This window comes from Cucurbita pepo, chromosome 4, assembly GCF_057944985.1.
Source record: "Cucurbita pepo subsp. pepo isolate OVF chromosome 4, ASM5794498v1, whole genome shotgun sequence".
Taxonomy (NCBI): Eukaryota; Viridiplantae; Streptophyta; class Magnoliopsida; order Cucurbitales; family Cucurbitaceae; genus Cucurbita; species Cucurbita pepo.
In genome coordinates, this window is record NC_141801.1 from 11,451,951 (window position 1) to 11,470,171 (window position 18,221).

At 34.3% G+C, this 18,221-nt stretch overlaps 3 protein-coding genes and 1 long non-coding RNA gene across 4 annotated transcripts; 2 read left to right on the top strand and 2 right to left on the bottom strand.

The window, feature by feature from the left end:
- Positions 1 to 173: 173 nt before the first annotated feature.
- On the bottom strand, positions 174 to 6,554 carry LOC111792704 (bifunctional purple acid phosphatase 26). Its single transcript, XM_023674262.2, has 10 exons — positions 6,356 to 6,554; positions 5,459 to 5,668; positions 5,147 to 5,347; positions 4,703 to 4,814; positions 3,601 to 3,827; positions 3,045 to 3,183; positions 1,875 to 2,095; positions 1,592 to 1,710; positions 1,335 to 1,496; positions 174 to 440 (listed from the first exon to the last, which is right to left on the bottom strand). Exons 2-10 carry the CDS (start codon positions 5,648 to 5,650, stop codon positions 377 to 379), a joined length of 1,437 nt encoding a protein of 478 aa, XP_023530030.2. The 5' UTR covers positions 5,651 to 5,668; positions 6,356 to 6,554; the 3' UTR covers positions 174 to 376.
- Positions 6,555 to 9,133: 2,579 nt separating this feature from the next.
- On the top strand, positions 9,134 to 10,773 carry LOC147793008 (uncharacterized). The gene has a single exon (XM_087123083.1). The coding sequence runs from the start codon at positions 9,307 to 9,309 to the stop codon at positions 10,498 to 10,500; it is 1,194 nt and encodes a 397-aa protein (XP_086979209.1). The 5' UTR covers positions 9,134 to 9,306; the 3' UTR covers positions 10,501 to 10,773.
- Positions 10,774 to 11,552: 779 nt separating this feature from the next.
- On the bottom strand, positions 11,553 to 12,211 carry LOC147793009 (uncharacterized). Its single transcript, XR_015420805.1, has 2 exons — positions 12,071 to 12,211; positions 11,553 to 11,933 (listed from the first exon to the last, which is right to left on the bottom strand). It is a non-coding gene; the product is annotated as an uncharacterized LOC147793009 (long non-coding RNA).
- LOC111793976 (putative vacuolar membrane protein YML018C) lies at positions 12,200 to 18,114 on the top strand. Its single transcript, XM_023676070.2, has 8 exons — positions 12,200 to 13,142; positions 13,752 to 14,141; positions 14,797 to 15,014; positions 15,151 to 15,221; positions 15,330 to 15,428; positions 16,011 to 16,128; positions 16,237 to 16,372; positions 17,716 to 18,114. The coding sequence occupies exons 1-8, from the start codon at positions 13,062 to 13,064 to the stop codon at positions 17,827 to 17,829; spliced, it is 1,227 nt and encodes a 408-aa protein (XP_023531838.2). The 5' UTR covers positions 12,200 to 13,061; the 3' UTR covers positions 17,830 to 18,114.
- The last annotated feature ends 107 nt before the right edge of the window (positions 18,115 to 18,221 follow it).

Below are 18,221 nucleotides of genomic sequence, written 5' to 3' on the forward strand. Positions count from 1 at the left end.
AATTTTAATTTTCTATATAGTTGAAATTGGGTCGGAGATATTGTCACCATGTCTTCTTTCAATGTTTACCTTATAGCTATGTTAACTTCCATTCATCATTTCAATTGAGAAATATTGGGAAGTTTCCTTGGGATTACTAAAAGATATTAATAGCCACCGGGCATGCTGGCATCTGAAAATATAGGCAAAGCTATCCATAAACTGTTTTAGATCCATCGAAACATTATACATTCCCAAGCCAGTGAACCCATTTGAAAAGCCAGAGATAGGAGCTAAACATCTCAATAAAACAGACGCATATTATAAGTGTACTTCCTCACACAAGCAGTATCAAGCTATTGTACCTCAGGCGCTTAATGGCTAAATTTTCAAGAGGTCATGCTTCATCAATCACCATCTGAATATGTTTCTTCAGTTTTCTCCTTCGATGGTTACGTCCCCTGCACACGCGAACATGTCTTAGTGATCAATGGCAAGAGATTTCACAAACTGCATCAAGTTTATGTCAGTCGTTTGATTAGATGTAATATGGAATGTGCTTGCGTTATGATGACCGCGTAGTTAAATATGTGCTTCTACCCTTACAGAGAAGCCGATGGGGGATAAGCGGGAGAAAAGACCAGAGGGTAGAAAATTGTTCTAGAGATGCTATGTTTTTCTTTCTATTTATCTCTTCAGAGAGAGCAAACAACTTTATTTGCTTGGATTCTGAAGAGATGCCTAGTAAAGGGAGATCCAGGAATAGACAAAATCAGTTAGTCTAACACATTTCAAATGAAGCAAGAATTGAAATCAATTTTACATGTAAACTAAAGAGGTGAAGACAATAATATCTTCACTTTTGATCCCCCTTCCATTACACACAAGTGGGCAAGTCACTTGCAGAATACTTGCTTTCCTGTTTCTTTACCATTGAAGTTGTAGTTATGATTGATTGGAGATTTTTCTTATATCTGTAACATAGGTTTTTGTTTTTGACTCCTTATGTTGAGATTTCCTTTTTCCCTAATCCTGTCTCTTTTTCTCGATGAAAACTTGAATGTTTTATGTGGAGCCTTGGGGTGAACAGGAATAACAGAGTCTTAATAAGAGTTGAGAGAGGTCTTTGAGTCACGTTTGGGCTCTTTTTAGGTTTAACGTCGGCCTTGGTAGCTAAGCCGATTTGTAATTTACCCATTAGGTCTTATTTTACTTGATTGGGGGCCGTCTTTAGCTTCCCTCATTTTGTGGGGTTTTTTATTTTTTGTATGTCCTTTTATTCTTTCATTTTTCTCGAAACTTTGAAAATTGAATAACAATAAAAAAAAGAAATAATAACATAAAAGTGCACTAACCAGTATTGATTGTGTAGTATGAATTCATCTGTTGCCACTTTCTTCCCATCATCATTTCGGTTCCAGTGGTAAAATGCATGAGTCCTATTTTTGAGTTCCAAAGTTGAATGCCCATAGCTGGCTTCTCTAAATGCTGAGTACTCTGGTTGTGGATCTTTAAACCTAATACAGATGGACAGACCATAACCCACGTTAGACATATTGAATGTCACAATCTACACTAATGAACGAATTTAGTGAATGCTAATAAATTTTACCTTCCAGCAAGACCTTCCTGGTTACCGCCATCTCCAACTGTGATGTAAACAGGGGCTGATTTGTCTGCTATGGTGTGATGATCACCACTTACATTGTAGTGTATACTTGAGATGCGATACTAAAAATAAGAAGGAAAAAAGGAGGGAAATAAAACTCGAATCCAAATAAGACAACTGTGGTATAAGCATTTATTTAACAAAGCAACAAGGTAAACATAAGCATTTGTCTAACAATGTTGCACACCAGAATACACTATGGCTTAAAAAGGAAAGAGCAACATACCGATCGTTCATAAGCATGGACATGACCAGCAAAGACAACATCAACTCTGTACTTCACGAACCAGCTTTCAAATACTGATTGCATACTTTCACCCTCCTGGAAATGTGCTTCATTACTATTGTAGATTGGAACATGCATAAGAACAATCAACCATGGCGTCTTCTCCCGGTCAACCCTTCCCAACTCCTCACGAAGCCAGTGCCATTGAGGTGTGTACTTCACTGAAATAAATAATTGTAAAGTTTCTAAAGGGCAAAAACTTGAAAGTCGGTAGCCTTCATAAAAGATTAAAGGAAGACATAAGATAATACGGGACATGAGTTCATTATCCAAGTGCCTGTCTAAGTGTTCAAATTAGCTAGAAACTAACATGTTAAATTTTCTTTACTTTACTTGAAAGCTAGACTGAACTACGCATGCCACGGTTACATGAAGGAAAATGGAACCAATCCTCAGTTGCGGTGTTTTAACTGGTTATCTCGTTGGACACATGACCTTTCAAACGCTAGGGTAGATCTGCAAAGTTTAGCTACTCAACATTCTTAAACAGAAAAACTTGTTGCATGGGAAATGCTTAAACTCGACAGTTCAATAGCTTAATCACGTGTATTTGAGAATGGCATATACTGATGACCATGTCAACTATCCAAATTCGGTCTATGAAGTGAACAACTTTCTAACCCCAATTGGAGCTACAATATCATCTACATGCAAAAGACATACAAGAGGAAGAATTCCTCCAACAGTTAAAGCTGCCAAAGTTTGACAGCTCATTTGACAAAACCAACGTCATTAGATCCATTTTGTAAAGAAGTTGAAGTGATTGGAACTCTCCCCGTGATGTTCTAACCTATCTTTCAAATTTGTCAAATACATGTTTAAAAGCTACAATACTGTCTTGTAAGAGTACAATTATGGGGACCCAAACAGCCCCACAACCAAAATAAATAAATAAATTTAAAAAAAAAAGGAAAGAAAGGAAAGGAAAAATTAACTAAAAAATCTCTTGATCTTCAATTCTGGTAGTAATTAGTAATTAAGTGCAAACCTAATGTTGATGTGCAAATAAGAAGGAAATGAAAGGAATGAGAACTTCCTACATAAAGAGCAGCAACTATTAAAGAAGTTGACTAGTCGTGCAAAGCAAGAATATGTATATTTAGTATTTACCAAATGGAGAGTAGGCAGATAACACTATAATATGAGCCGACGCCCGCCTGATTGCATACCAAAGAGGACTGCTGCTTTTGGATGCTAAATAAGGGGTCAGATATCGATGAATGTAGGATTTGAAAGGTTCAACTTCACCCTAAAAATAGAAAAAAGGAATCATATCAAAGGAAAAAACATGATAAACATTACAATTAGCTGACTCAATTCTTAGCGAAGCTGAGTAAATCTAAAGTTAATTCCAACAAAGAGCTGAGTGAACTTCGAGCATTTAGGAAATTATATAACAACATGTGTTCTGAATTAGCAGGACAAAATATTTTTCCCATCTTTCAGGAGTAACTCAGAGGCAGATTCAGTATTTAAATTCAGAAGAAAACATATTTATACAGATTACGTAAATACCATATTACATATCCACATAGAATGATAATGTAGTTTAAAATATTTACGCAAACAACATCAAACATGGAAAGTATTGTTAAATAATATAATTACTAAGCTAGAATTGAAATATTGTTATTCAATGATTGAATCAAATTGTTTAAATTTTTACCATGTAAGGCATGTACTCTATTTCATGATTTCCAGCAGACCAAATCCAAGGTTGATATGCTGCACTTTGCTCTGCAAATCGACCCCATGAATCCCATCTTAGACCAACGTCATTAAATTGATACCTGTCAGCATAAGAGAGATCTCCAAGAAACAATACTGTCTGCCCTCCACTCTTCATATAATGCTGTAGAGTAGAAAGAGAATTGAATGTCTGGCCCAAATCACCTAGAGCATAAATAGCTATTTAGTAGAAGCAACAGGTTAAATAAATAATGACGCAAAAGTCTACTAGATGTAATTTTTTAAATTTTTTTTTTTTTATTTCCATGAATGTCCATGCAACCTACCTAGTATCTAATATACTACATTTTGTTGCAAAAATTTACTGGATGCAAAAGTAGATTGAACAAGATGAAACGTAGTCGAAAAGAGAACCAGCGGACTTGGTAAATTTAACAAAAGATTTACTTTTCTTCAGGGAAACTGCCGAGGGGGATGGAGCCAAGCACATACCATACAGTATACGAAAGTCACTTTAGAGGAGAAACCACTGATTTTCTAAGCCCCATGTGACATTATTTAGTACCATGACCCTCATTTCTTAATTTAATGGTAAATTTCTGTTTATGATTTATCATTTGTCGACAAGATACAACAAACATAAACATGATAATATTTTGTTAATGATAATCAATCGAATTTGGAAATCAAAAGCTAATACATTCATGTACTTTTATTGCAGATATTAAGGTTACCATAGTTTTATCAACTCAGATGTTGAAAAGTTCATCAATCATTCAGTAATAGCCTCTAGAAAACATGATGAATGAAATTTGTTGTGTAATTCTTCGATTATACAACTAATATTCAATTTCATATGGTATCATGTAAACACATTAAATAACTTAACCCATCTAATTTGAGGGGACATGAGTACAAGTAAATCATATATAGTCGTACAACTGAAAGAGAAAAAGAAGAAATGTAGAAGAAATACAAATGGTTCAATAATAAACACTGCACATGTAAGATTAAGTTACAAAAATAAGCTAGAAAACCTACTTCGACATCAGTACTCCACATAGAAAGAGAACTCTCACCAATTATCCCAAATTTGTAAGAAGCGTCAGGATCAATCTTTGGGGGTGTCTGAAACCAGAATTTTCGAGCAGAATCACCACTCCCAATCTTGTAATAATACTTGGTATTGTACTGGATCAAGGGGGCACCATTAAACTCATCAATGGAACATATTTTCAGAGAGATAGAGTGTGTATCTAGTCAAGAGAGGAAGAGAGTTGCAATAATCTTGGAATCAAACATATATATGGCATGTTAAGTTAGCTTTATGGTCCATGTCAAAAAAAAAGCATGCGTTTGTGTCAAATTTCTGACGAGAGGGAGAGCCTAATGAAAGTGAAGATACAAAAAAGAAGTTTGCATATCTGGTAATTTTTAATCTCTGAACTCTCGCATGGAGTTACCAGCTAGAAGTTATAAGTAAGATTAATATTTCCATCGATAATAAAACTATATTCGGTTACCTTGAGGTCACCAACATGACAGTGATGAATGTAACCAGACTTGTATTTATAAAAGGTGTAGTTTGTCACTGTTCCCTCTGCAGTGAACTCATAATTTTCGTCTGAAGTACCATAATGGACACTATTGTGCCCTGGATCATCAGGTGTTACCCATGAGACAATAACGGCCTTGCCTTCATAGTCACCCTGGGTGATGTGCACCTACACGGAAGTGATGGGGATATCTTTGTTATTCTCCATAAAGTGCCCAGTCCAAAGACAAGAGTAGCTCCAAAGTAAAATGAAATTGGCACCAAAATATCAAGAGCTTACCTGTTGAGGGGCATTGTGACCTTTTGGAATAGCAAATACATCATTATCAAGAGGCATATCAATGGATGGCCATTCTGATCGAATGAATGTACTGGTGATCCCTGCATTCCCAAAGCTCAGACAGCTAATAAGTATGCACAAAGCAAGTGCAATTCGAAGAAACAAGCACTCCAGCTTGGAATTTCCTAGCATGATTGATGACTCAATGAACTGCATCAAGACAAAAAAATAATAATAATAGTAAATAAATATTTCGTCATGGATTAGAACTTCAACATCTGAAGAACGATTGAAAGAGAGCAAAGAAAATTTCAAAATCAGGCCTACAGAAAAAATTTAGTATCAAGCTCAAACAACATGAACGAAAAAATGAAACCGTGTACACTATCATAGAAAGAGTGAAGTCCGAACTCTCAACCTCGCAAAGAAAGACATCGTTAAAATAACGATCAAACAGCATAGTTAATCACAAAATTCACATAACGAAAGTCAAATCCTCAAAAATCCACAACTCAAAGTTCGCGTCGGAAATCTATCCCCATTTCGCGTCCACCTGTAACATTTCCCCTACTAAGCGGGAGCGCCCACAGCATACTCGGCATTCTATGGGATGAAATCAAATCCAACAACCAAAAATGGACATAAATCTCAAAAACTTGTTTCGCTTTGCATGAAAGCCAACACTAACTAACAATTGAAAACCAGTCACCACGTGAATTTCTATCAAATTACACACAGATAATGCATAAACAACAAGTGTCTTCATCATTTTCCCTCGAATCACGCGAGCGATCATTTGTGTGCGAGAGACACAGACAATGCATAAACAACAAGTGTCTGAATCGTTTTCCCACGAATAACGTAAGTGATCATTGTGTGCGAGAGGTAGTAAAGAACCTGAGAACATTAGCCGGGAAGAGAGCGGGAAAAGATGCAGGGATGAAACGGGATAAGATCGCCCCAACAAGGGAGAAGGTTCGCTAATGGCTAGATTGTCGGGTTGAAGAAAAAGCTTGAAGGTCAGGCTAGCAACGTGGAGGCGTAAATTAGCAGCAAAGAAACCGGTGACGTGGCGTAGAACAACGTCCTCCCTTGCGGAAATGTTCTGTCAAATTAGCTGACAAATCAATTCGCATTAAAGATATGTATAAAAGAAAATTGAGGTTTAAATAATTCCTGTTATTTTAATTTTTAAAATGTTTATATAAATCTCTAAAATTTATAAAAAATATTTCTTTTTGTTGCTATTATTTTGTTACTTAAAATTCTCTTACTCAATCAGTATAGGTAGGTATGGAGCACACGAGCAGTCCACCTCAGCATTGAGAACCGTGCCCTAAAAACCAACAACCTCACCACCGACTCCGGATGGTGCATCTTTTATCTTATAAATTTTTATTAAAGCTATATCCGGTAAAATTATACAATTGGACCGTTATTAAAACTAAAAGTTATAGAAAAGTATGGATAGAAATTCACGAACGTTGTGTGATCAACCCTACGGCCAGCTAATGATTGAAAAGGTTAAAGCCCGAGTCTCGATTATAGTAATGGTCAAGTGTAGATTTGATAGCAACAAAGGTAAGGGCATGAGAATGACCGTAGGCTCGACGACTTACTATTTCAACTCAGTTAAGGCGACATTGATTCCACCCCTTCACTACCAAATAAAGCGAGGTCTCATCGTAACAAAGAAAAAGAGAAAGCACACTTGTTACGTAAACCCCATAATAAAGAAATATGGAACACAAGAAGCTTAGTAGCAAGTTGTCTCGTAACCACCATTTGTCTTAACATACACTACTAACCATCAATTTGCCAAGGTTGAGTTTGTTCAACCTTAGACGAATGTGATACTTCTGTCTATTCCCATTCACCTAACTTCTTTACCCGCCAATACGAGTTTAGGCAAGGTTTGCCTAGTCTTCTTTTATTTAGCCATCACAAAGACCGGTATTCAATTAGAGAGAAATTTCATTGACCTTTACCATATTTCTTGAGTTTTGTTTAGCATTTGTCGACTAAATAATATAAAACTCTAATGCCACTTCCACCTAGATTGTGTTAAACAAAAAAAAAAAAAAAATAATAAATTAAATTTCTATTTATTTTTTAAAATTTCAAACCTAGCATTAAATTAAAATTTCAAAAATCTATTATATTTTTTAAAAGTTCAAAATTTATTAGACATTTTTTTTTTAAGTTTATGATTTAATAAATACCTATTTAAAAATTTAAATCATGCCTCATTTAAAGTAAAAATATATATTTGATTTAAGTCTAACTAAATTAATACAGACATTACATGTTTCAAAAAAAACCAGACAATCAAATTGTTCACAACATGTTACAGAGGAACCAAAGAAGAGACAAATTAGTTAGAATTTTTAAGTTACTGTCTTGAATTTTTGTTAACTCATTTGTTTATTAAATTAAAATTTACCCCTCAGAAAGGTTGCTTTTTTTTTTTTATTAAAAAAAATAGTAAATGTAGCACACGAACTTATAAACAAATATTTTAATTAATACATAAATTTCACCCCTTTTAAACTATATTAAACTTATTTCACCCCTAAAAATAGGTTTCAATTCCCAAATAATAAGATTTGATGTAGAAGCTTATAAGAAAATTCTTATAACCAATTTCAAATTTTAAGAGAATGTTTTTTAGAACAAATTTTAAAGATTAAAGATAAATTAAAAAAGAATAGAATTTTAAGTTGAAAGACCTAATTATATATATATATATATATGTGTGTACACTTTCTAAAACCCCAATAGACAATGCCACGCTGGGTTAAGAGGCATCGTTGGGTTGACTTTAAGCCACGTGGAGCAAGCATATTCAGAGGGATCTTCTTGTTTTTTTTTTTTTTTTTTTTTTTTTTTTTTTTTTTTTTTTACTTGTCAATTTGCATATTTTTTTTAAATATACTTTTGGACTCGATAAAGGTCCTATTCTTATTTATATATTTATAAAATTTTCTTTAATTAATTAACACGTGATTTTACCAATATTCAACAAATTTAATATCAAACAAAACACACACATAAAGATTAAAATCAATTTTATAACTAACCACGGTCTTTAAATTAAAATCATCTTCTAAATTTAAAAAGTCAAAACTGTATAGTTTTTATCCATTCAACTTATTGCATTAAAATAATTTCGACTTTTATGTAGAGATAGATGAGCGGAATGGTTGGTGAAGAATTTGGTTATTTGCATTATTAACATAATGTGACAATAATTCCCAATCCAATTTTATTATGACCAAATTTCTATAAAACAAAACATCATAACAAGAAAAATACTAATATTTTTTCTTTTTTCTTTTTTTCCTTTTTTTTTTTTTTTTTTAACTCTATCAAAATAGATAGTTAACCAATTAAATTTATATACTTTTAAAATGCTAAATATATATAGTATTGACGATTAATTATTAATCAGGTCATTAATTTTTAATTTTCCATTTAAAAATTTAATTTACTAACTTATTATTAGACACAAATAAAAAAAATTGAAATTTAGCCAATAATATGATACAAGAAATAAGTTACAAAATTACATTTACTAAATAGTCTGAGACTTAAAATTTTCGAATAAAAATGATATTTAATCTAAAATTGTCGGAGACAACTTCAACTTTTATTATTATTTTATTATTTTTTTATTTCAACAAGTTTGAAAATATATTATTACGAACAAAAAGAAAAAAAGGGAGCTGAACTCCTCGGCTTTCTTCCAACTGTAGTTTGCTTGTTTGGATTGTATGTAAAGCGCGAGCGCGAGATCGTTCTGTCTCGAAGAATCCGCGTCCAGAATTAGAACTTGAAGGAGCGGTGCCATGGACGATTCTTCTAACAAGGATGATAGCCCGCGAGTTCTTCGAGTTCTTGAAGCTCTCAAACAGGCTTCTCATGAGTTACAGGCAAATCCAAGTCCTCGATCCGAGGACTTCAATTCGCCCACCATTAAAGCTCTGCTCGAGCTCGAGGTTGAATCCGAAAAAATCCTTTCAAGTGATCCGAACCTTTCGATTCTTTCTCAGCACCTTGCGAACCTAAAAACCTTGGTGGAGACGCTTCAGAAGTCCAGAGGTTATAGCCTCAGGTCGTTCTTAACGCGTCGTTTCGCGACAAATTCGGTATCTCAAGTCGCTGGTTCAATCGAGTCAGAGATTCAAGCTTGGATTGATCGCGAGAGCTTGGAGAATCTAGTTCAAGCTCTTAAAGAGCCATCAATCGACGAAAATGAATCGATTAAGCTACTGATTCAGTTCGAGAATCGTCTCGCTCAGGGGTTCAATCGCGAGCTACAGGATCTCATGCTAAAATCAAAGGTGTTTTCGCTGCTCGAATTGATTGTTTGTAACCCTAACTACTCGAAAACGATCCGGGAGCATTCGGCGTACGCGATTGGGGCTATGGTCCGTTTCAACAAAGACGTATTCGTTGGTCAAGTACTAATAGGACCGACGATTCACGCCCTAGTTCAAATGGCTTCCTCTCACTCATTAAAAGTTCTCTGTTCCTTAATCAGATTAGTTAGGTCTCCGCTGGTCGAGGAGATCCAGTCAAACGGCGATATACCAAAAATAATAAGCTCATTGAATTGCCAAGACCTGCAAATTAGGGTTTTAGCCATGGATTGCATCGTTGAAATCGGCTATTTCGGCCGCAAAGAGGCTGTAGATACTATGCTGGAAGAGGGCTTGATAGAAAGGCTTTTGGAGCTACAGAGGTCGGAATTGGGCGGCGATTTGATCGGACTGGGGAAACAAACGGCGGAAGAGAGTAGAGGGGTTGCCGCCGGCGGGGTCGAGGGAAGAGAAAGCAGAGAGAAGAGGTTCTTGGAGAGCCATCCATTTGCGAGCTGTGTGGCCAAGTTTGCAGTGCAATTGGAGGTTGGAGAGGGCTTGAGAAAGAGGGAGAAGAGAGCCATTAAGCCTGAAATTTTGAAGAGAGTTCGAAAAGCTTGCGTCTCTGATGCCGAAGCTGCCACTATAATTGCTGAGGTTCTGTGGGGTTCTAGCCCTTGATCTAACACTGTGAAGAATTTAAAGGTTGGGCTCGACCCTCAAATGGCGGAATGAAGAATCAGATGGGTAAGTTCAAAATCTATTCTGGTGTTGATATTGATCCATCCCTTGTGTCTCTTTGGATATATGGATGTAATAAATTCATGTTAGAACCTAATAAATTAAATTAGTGTAATTAATATAGTTGGTTTAAAAGGGAATTGTGTAAAAAGGGGTAAACTTTTTGTTTTTCTTTATTTAAACGAAATTGTTTGAAGAAACCTTTTTCCAAAATTTTGTACTGTCTTCCTATACTTGTCAAGATGTGTAAACCATTTTAAATTCGTTATACGGATGAATTTAGTTTTAGACACATTTTATCGCCATGAAAAATTATTATATGATTCTAATGTTTCTCCCGTTTAGTTCATCTAAATGTCATTTATCATCTTCTTCACAACGATATATTATTGTTCATCACAACGATATATTATTATTCACTGTATGCGTTATCATGACTTTGTTTTTGATTCCACTCAAAAGATCCCGTACCAATTCAAACCCGACTTTTCAACAACAATAAATAAAAATTAATAATTTTTGCTGTGATAATATATATTTTTATATTATTATAAAAATGGTTTTTGAGAATTGTAACAGGCTTAATATTAAAAATTGAGCCCAATCTGGCCCATTTACCGTATGGGCCCAATGTATATAGCCAATTTTTGTTCCACTTATTATTTTCTTTAACATGTATATAATTGATTTATAAATATTTATTAAAATTTTAGAGTATAATGGATATTATGAAATTGTTGAGCTTAAAAGACAGGTAAAGTTATGGACTTCTATTTATCTATAAAATAATAATAATAAACAACCTCAGTGTTGTAGAAATGTGTCATTTTAGTTTTTTAAAAAATAAAATTGTTTCTAATGAGAAGAAAGTAATATAAAAACTCAACTACCCAAATAAAAATTGAAAAAGTTTAAGCAATATAATAATAATAATAATAATAATAATAATTAGTCACATGTGAACTTCCAAAACATACCATTAAAATATTCAGTTTTATAAGACAAAACTCAAATATATTTATAAATTTATTAAAAAAGTATTAAATAAATATCGAGATTTATTAGACATTATAATAACATTAAAAAATGTAAATTGTTAATGTTTTTTTCTTGTTTTGGCAACATACTTACCTCGATAAAAAATTCAGAACGGCTGACGTGGCCAATACTGGAAGACCACAGCTACTAGAAACTCACGGTCCATAGCAAAGATCCGTATAGAACTCCGTCGACTTCAACCGCCGCCCGGAGAAGCTCAAATTCTCTTTTCACTTTTTGAATCCCTTTCAATTGCGCCGTATTTCAGATTCCGCGCTATGAAATGAGAACTGGATGGAAGGCGAAATCATTCGGGTTCAATATCGGAACGGATCCTGAAATGGCGGGAAGAGAAAGATTAAGAAGTAAGTAGCAATTTCACCGGTTTAGTGCTTAGAACATGGAAATGCGACGAAGCCTCATGATGGGACAAAATGATTGAGTTGCTGTTCATCAATCATGGCTGTCACACCTGAATCAGGATGGCGCCCTCCAGTTCCACATTCCTACGACTTCGTTGTTGTCTTGTCGTGTTCCGTATCTCCCAAACTTCTTTTTGGTCCTTTCCTTTTTTGATTCTTCCTTTCTTTTATATTCATCATTTTGTCATTAGTTTTTATCTTAAACCAATCCGATGATTGATAAGATTGAGCTGGAATTCCCCAAATTTGGTTTCGAATTCTTGTATCGTGCAAATGAATGTGGTTATATCTTTTGAATAACTTTTCTTTATTAGTTAGACACTCTGATGAGGTTTCCATTATAATCATTTTTCATAGTGCTTATGCTTTATCAATTATATCATCCACTTAAAATGCCTGGTTCCGGGTCCCACAAAAGGAACATGAACGCATGGTTGGAGATTTGTCACTTTATTTTGTTGGCCTCTACTTTACTTTACGTTTTCTCTTTGAATGAGAAAATAACACTTTTTCTGTTTTCTTTTACCTGTTGTGCAAGTTATAGAAAGATGCCATGGTGGTATGTCCAAATCAGATATAATGTTCATTTGCATTACGGTTCTATCAGCGTGGATCTTTTCCAGCAATCTAAAACATTCATATTTATCTGTTACTATTGCTTTAAAGTATTGTTCCAGGTGTATGCCCAGACGCAGAGTGTTCTTGTTGAAGTTTTTGGCGTATTTGTGATTATTAGTATGCCAAAAGATCATTGTGTTGTGGTGAACCTTGCTGGTGCACTAGATCAAAAGTGGATAAAGAGTTTCTCCACTTAGAAGAGCACGACTGGTTTTTGTGGGAGTATCACAAATCATTTATTTAATCTGCCATCATCGTCGATTGCACGATAATCGACTGATGTTTACGTAGTTAAAAGTCCATGTTTTCCATAAATGGAGAATCTGACATGATGATTAGCTATTGTGGGAAAGTGAATGAAGGCATATAGATGCAAAAATAGTTCTACAGGAAGAAGTTTTTCATTCATTAATTGTGACGAAAATGTGTTGGAGATACAAGCTTGGGTTGCTTCTCATTCTCAGTGTCGTTGTCATGTGGGTTTCCTCTGCTGAAGTTACCCAGGTAAGTTTCTCTCTCGACCTTACATGAACTGGCATTCACATCCTGATTTTGAACTAATGAGGGAACGATTTAGATAGAGTTCATTTAGTTATTAATGTTAATTCAACTTTGTTTCTGATCTGTTCTGTTCATATCATCCGAATACTGCTCATTGATTATCATAATGATACTCGGAATTCATGGTATATAATAATATAAGTGACAGACTCTTTGAGCTTCTATTATAGAGATAATTGCTAAAAAATTACTTTTGAGTTGGCTGATTTCGAGTCCAAATAGTGTTCCTGAGTCACTAGAAGCAGCTGGAATCATTCTTGACTTCTGGTCCAATGACCAGGAGGGTGGCTATCACTAGGCTCACATTACGGCTTTCTTTCAAACACAATTTAATTAGTAAATGAGAACCTAAATTGTTTTTGATATCGTTTATGGGAACCAAGATTCTTTTTGGAATGAAACTACCTGGTATATAATTTATTGCAGTTGATTGATGCATACGGCATTCTCATCTTTCAACATGCAGTTGCATTGTTTCTATGTTACATTCAGTATTTATTACTTGAATTCTCAATCTGGCTCATGCAGCAACTGACCAGCATGTTTTGACAGAGTATATTTGCAGATTATGAGCAACCGTTTGCAGTATCATATGTTACAACATCACTTTTGATAGTCTATCTTCCTATAGCATTTCTTAAGGACTGGTTAATGAGTTTTTTCTATTGCTGCAATTCTAAATGCGGCGATAATCTCAATGTGGTTTACCAGTCCTCCGTAGAGTTGCAGAAAGTTGAAGTGAATTTTGCTTCTGAAATAGAACATCAAGGACAGTTAAGTTGTAAAAACTGTACCATAGACATGTATAGTAAGGATGAGGGAACACCGTTGGTGGCTGTACATATAGATAAAGAAAACACACTGAAAAGAGACCGAAAGTTCACTGCAAAGGAAGTTGCTGCTTTTGGCTTTTGCATTGCTCCTATCTGGTTTTTAACAGAGGTGAGATACTGATTTCTTGATTTTTAATTTCTAAGAATATTCTCATGAGCTAACGCATTCCCTTGGAGGTTATATATTTGATTTGTTTTTTCTTTTTAATTCGTGATTAAATAAGATACTAGTTTGTATACCTTCAAAATTTATCTTTCTTATCAATTTATGGTTTCGAACTTTATAATTTGAGACATAAACGTGGTCTGTAGTATCACCAATGTGATGAGAAGATATTTTCTAATATTATGGCTTTGTTCTATATTAAAAGATGAAGTGCATTATCATGAGTCGTGTTAGCTTTTAGTTTCGTTAAGAAATATGTAATTAATTGATGTAGGAAGAGGAAAGAAAGAGAACGTTGATAGTGGACGAGATGATTTTAGAAACAACCCCAATATCATTTATCAATAATTTTCATATCACCGAAAAGTCTCCAACGTGTTACAATGGAACATTCTTTATTGAATATTAACAGATCTTGATGAAATTCCAAGTAAACTAGAGTATTAAATATTTTAGAGTAGATCTCAATATGACTCAAAAACATTAGATAATTTTATTTTCTCATTTAAGAAAGTAATCAGACATAGAAAACAAGGCATATATTCAATATATGGTCAGGTTATGACTTACAAAGTTGAAAATTATTGTATGTCTGCAGTATTTAACAAATGCTGCACTTGCTCGAACAAGCGTTGCAAGTACCACATTGCTATCCTCCACTTCAGGGTTGTTCACTCTTTTGATTGGTGCATTGCTGGGTGAAGACACAATAAATATAGTCAAAGTTGTCTCTGTCGTTGTTAGCATGGCTGGTGTTGCGATGACAACGTTTGGGAAGACTTCAGCTGCAGATGAATTACAGAAAAATGGAAATGGGTATGTCAATTCTCCTCTGTTTTGGTGGATCATTTAGATCATTCTTGTGTTCTAAAATAAATGGTGGCATTGCCAAACATTTTTATCAAATTTTTGTTTTAACCTTGATGAAGTAAATGGGTACAACTGTCTTCAGAATTGAAAATAATGCACTTCTGGGGAATGTATTTTCAGTTCTCTCATCAATGACTTATGGCCTATTCACTGGTTAGATATCCGAACTTCTCTTGTGATAAGCAGTTGATAACATATCGACTGCAAAGACATATTTTCCATATACTGATTCATTTGTACATTATGTCTCGGATGCTGCAGTGCTTCTCAAAAAGTTTGCTGGAGGAGGACAAAATTTAGATATGCAAAAGTTATTTGGCTGTATAGGACTTTTCACCTTTGTTGCTCTTTGGTGGCTAGGTAAGGGTAAAATTTTCTCTAGTTTAACGACCAAATGCCTGATTAATTAATTGATTTATTATTATTGCTGTTGTTGTTGTTATTTATCAAGTTTCACTTTTATTGTCTCTCTTTTAGTTTTATTTACAATTATTTTTCTGGAGGGGAAGGAGGCATTATGGAAGGATATTTCCGATCATAGTTGCATCTCCTCTGTTCTAAAGGAAGAAACATTTTGCTTCGTACATATATACTATCAGACACAATTTTTATTAAAGAGTGCAAAAGGGGAGGAGAATAAATTCTCCCATAAGCCATAAGCCATAAGCCATAAGCCATTAGCCAAGGATTTTTTTTATAAAAAAATAGTTGATCGGTTCTTACCTTGAATGATTTCACTAAAAATCTAATTATTTTGCACTGCATGTTTCCGCATTAAGGTGCAATTTCAGGGAGGGTATAAAAACCCATAAACTTGGTCCAAATATATCTATCAGTAATGTTGTACCTTTAGAAGAATCAAGCTACATATTTCCAATCCTAAAGAAGAAAAAAGAACTACTTACATCGTGTATTAAATACTTTCAATTTCCCTCTCTTCAGTGTGGCCTTTGACTGCCATGGGCGTTGAACCCAGATTCGTGTTCCCTCACTCCGCTAATGTGGAAAAAGTTATACTTGTCAATGCTTTTGTTGGAAGTTTTTTGTCCGATTATTTCTGGTAATCACAGAGGCAAGCCTTTGGTTTTAGATCTTCTAAATTCATTTACTTTTTGTGTTCAGCATTTAATTACATGTGTCCTGCTTTACAATTTTATGGTACACACAGGGCTTTGGCTGTTGTTTGGACTTCTCCTCTGGTAGCTGCTCTTGGTGTTTCCCTTACTATACCTGTTGCAATGTTGGAGGATATGATCATCCATGGCCGGCAGTATTCGGCAATTTATATCATTGGGTCAGCTCAGGTAAGCAATTTGATTCCTTCAAATAACTGAAATGGTGAATTATCTTAATTTAACCCACATAGTACATGTTTGCTGAATAGGACTTCAATTTTGAACCATTGGATGAAAACTATCTTTTCTTTTTGTTGTAGATTGTGACACTAGTCCTGTATTTGTTCTGTTTTGTATGGTTTTCTTGAGGTCTGTTAGTGACCTCTACTTTAAATTTTAGTGCAACTTCGCAATCAGATAATGTTAGAATCACAGAACAACGCACACACTCGATCTAGATGAATACAAAGAACAGGATGCACATACTCGATCTAGATGAACACAAAGAACAGGATAGAGAAAATGCAAAGAGAATATTGGCTAAAGGATTTGTATTGATGACTTTAAGTATGTATAGTAAGAGGGAATACAGAAAGTACATTTTCAAAGCCCCGGGGCATATATATAGTTCAGTTTCAGCTTACTATATAAAGCTTGCTTACTATATATAGCCTTACCAATATAACTATCTACGTAATATTAGCTATTTAATGAAAATTTACTTTATATGTCATTACCATACATAGTTTTACTATGGATAACATTTTACTAATTGCCACTATTAATGTAATCCCCTAGACTATTAATTGCCACTTATTAATTGCCACTTCAATAACATTATCTTTGTTTACCATTATAACTTATTTAATGGAATAGTTTATGGCCACCCTTCTTTTTCATATCCTTTCCTCTCCTTTTCTTTTCCTTTGACAAAACTAGTAATCCAATATTGAGAATTAGACCGTAGAGAAAGAACGAGAAGGTAATGACTTATTTACTTTATTAATGTCAATATATAATACACCCGCTGAAAATTTAGAGAAAGGATTTAAGTGTAAAAAGCTCATTGTATAAGTATTTAGTAGATCTTAGTCACAAGGGTTGGGGCAAAAATTCTTTAAAAAAAAAAAGAAAAAAAAAAAGAAGAGAGAGAGCGAGGGTTGGTAGGAAAATTATAGATGACTTTGAGACTAAAGATTTTATTTTCAAAAATACAAACTGAAAGAAGTACACAGAACAGTGATCATTTGAGAAACATAAACAGTCGCCGAGAATTTGGAAAAGTTCTTGTTGGAAGTAAGAGACAAAAAATAACTGTTTTACCATACATCCAAAAATTTAGTAAAGGGCTGCTACCATATGATTACCACATCAAATAATTGTTCTCATTATATGTCAGGGAAAATTAACAATTGTTCGTTACTTTGAAGTGTTGAGTACTGAAATTTTGATAAAAATTTAGTAAAGGGAAGTCCCCTATATTCTCATTCATACGATTTTTACTAAATCATGGAGTTGATTTCTTGTTATAGGTATTCTTGGGATTTGTAGTAGCAAATCTTTCAGATTGGTTCTCTCAAAATTTGGCGTCCAAGCTCTCAAGAACAACTTCTCAACTGCAATCAATTTCTTTCTGGCCTATGTGATATATGTTTTGTACATTTCTTTCAAAAGTGAATTTTCTCTGATTATGTTGCAGAAACCCTTGAGAATGCAATGTATATTGTCCCATAATTCTAATTTCTAGAAAGGAATGGCCATGGATTCATAATCTTTTCCGCCTGCTTTGGTTGACAGAATATTGCCCATGCAGTGTTGTTCTTATGTTAATCGGTCAAAAGCTTTGGCGAAGACATTATTATTCCCTGTTAGATCATAAGTTGAATTATTTGCAATGAAATTTGATATTTTAACTTCTTCAGTTTCTGGAATTCCCTGTTGATTGGTCTTTACATGAAACAGGTCTTGTTTTGATGCAGTTCTTTGGACTGATACCATGAGACAAAATGCCTTTTGGCAACTTATGGTCAAGGCAAGG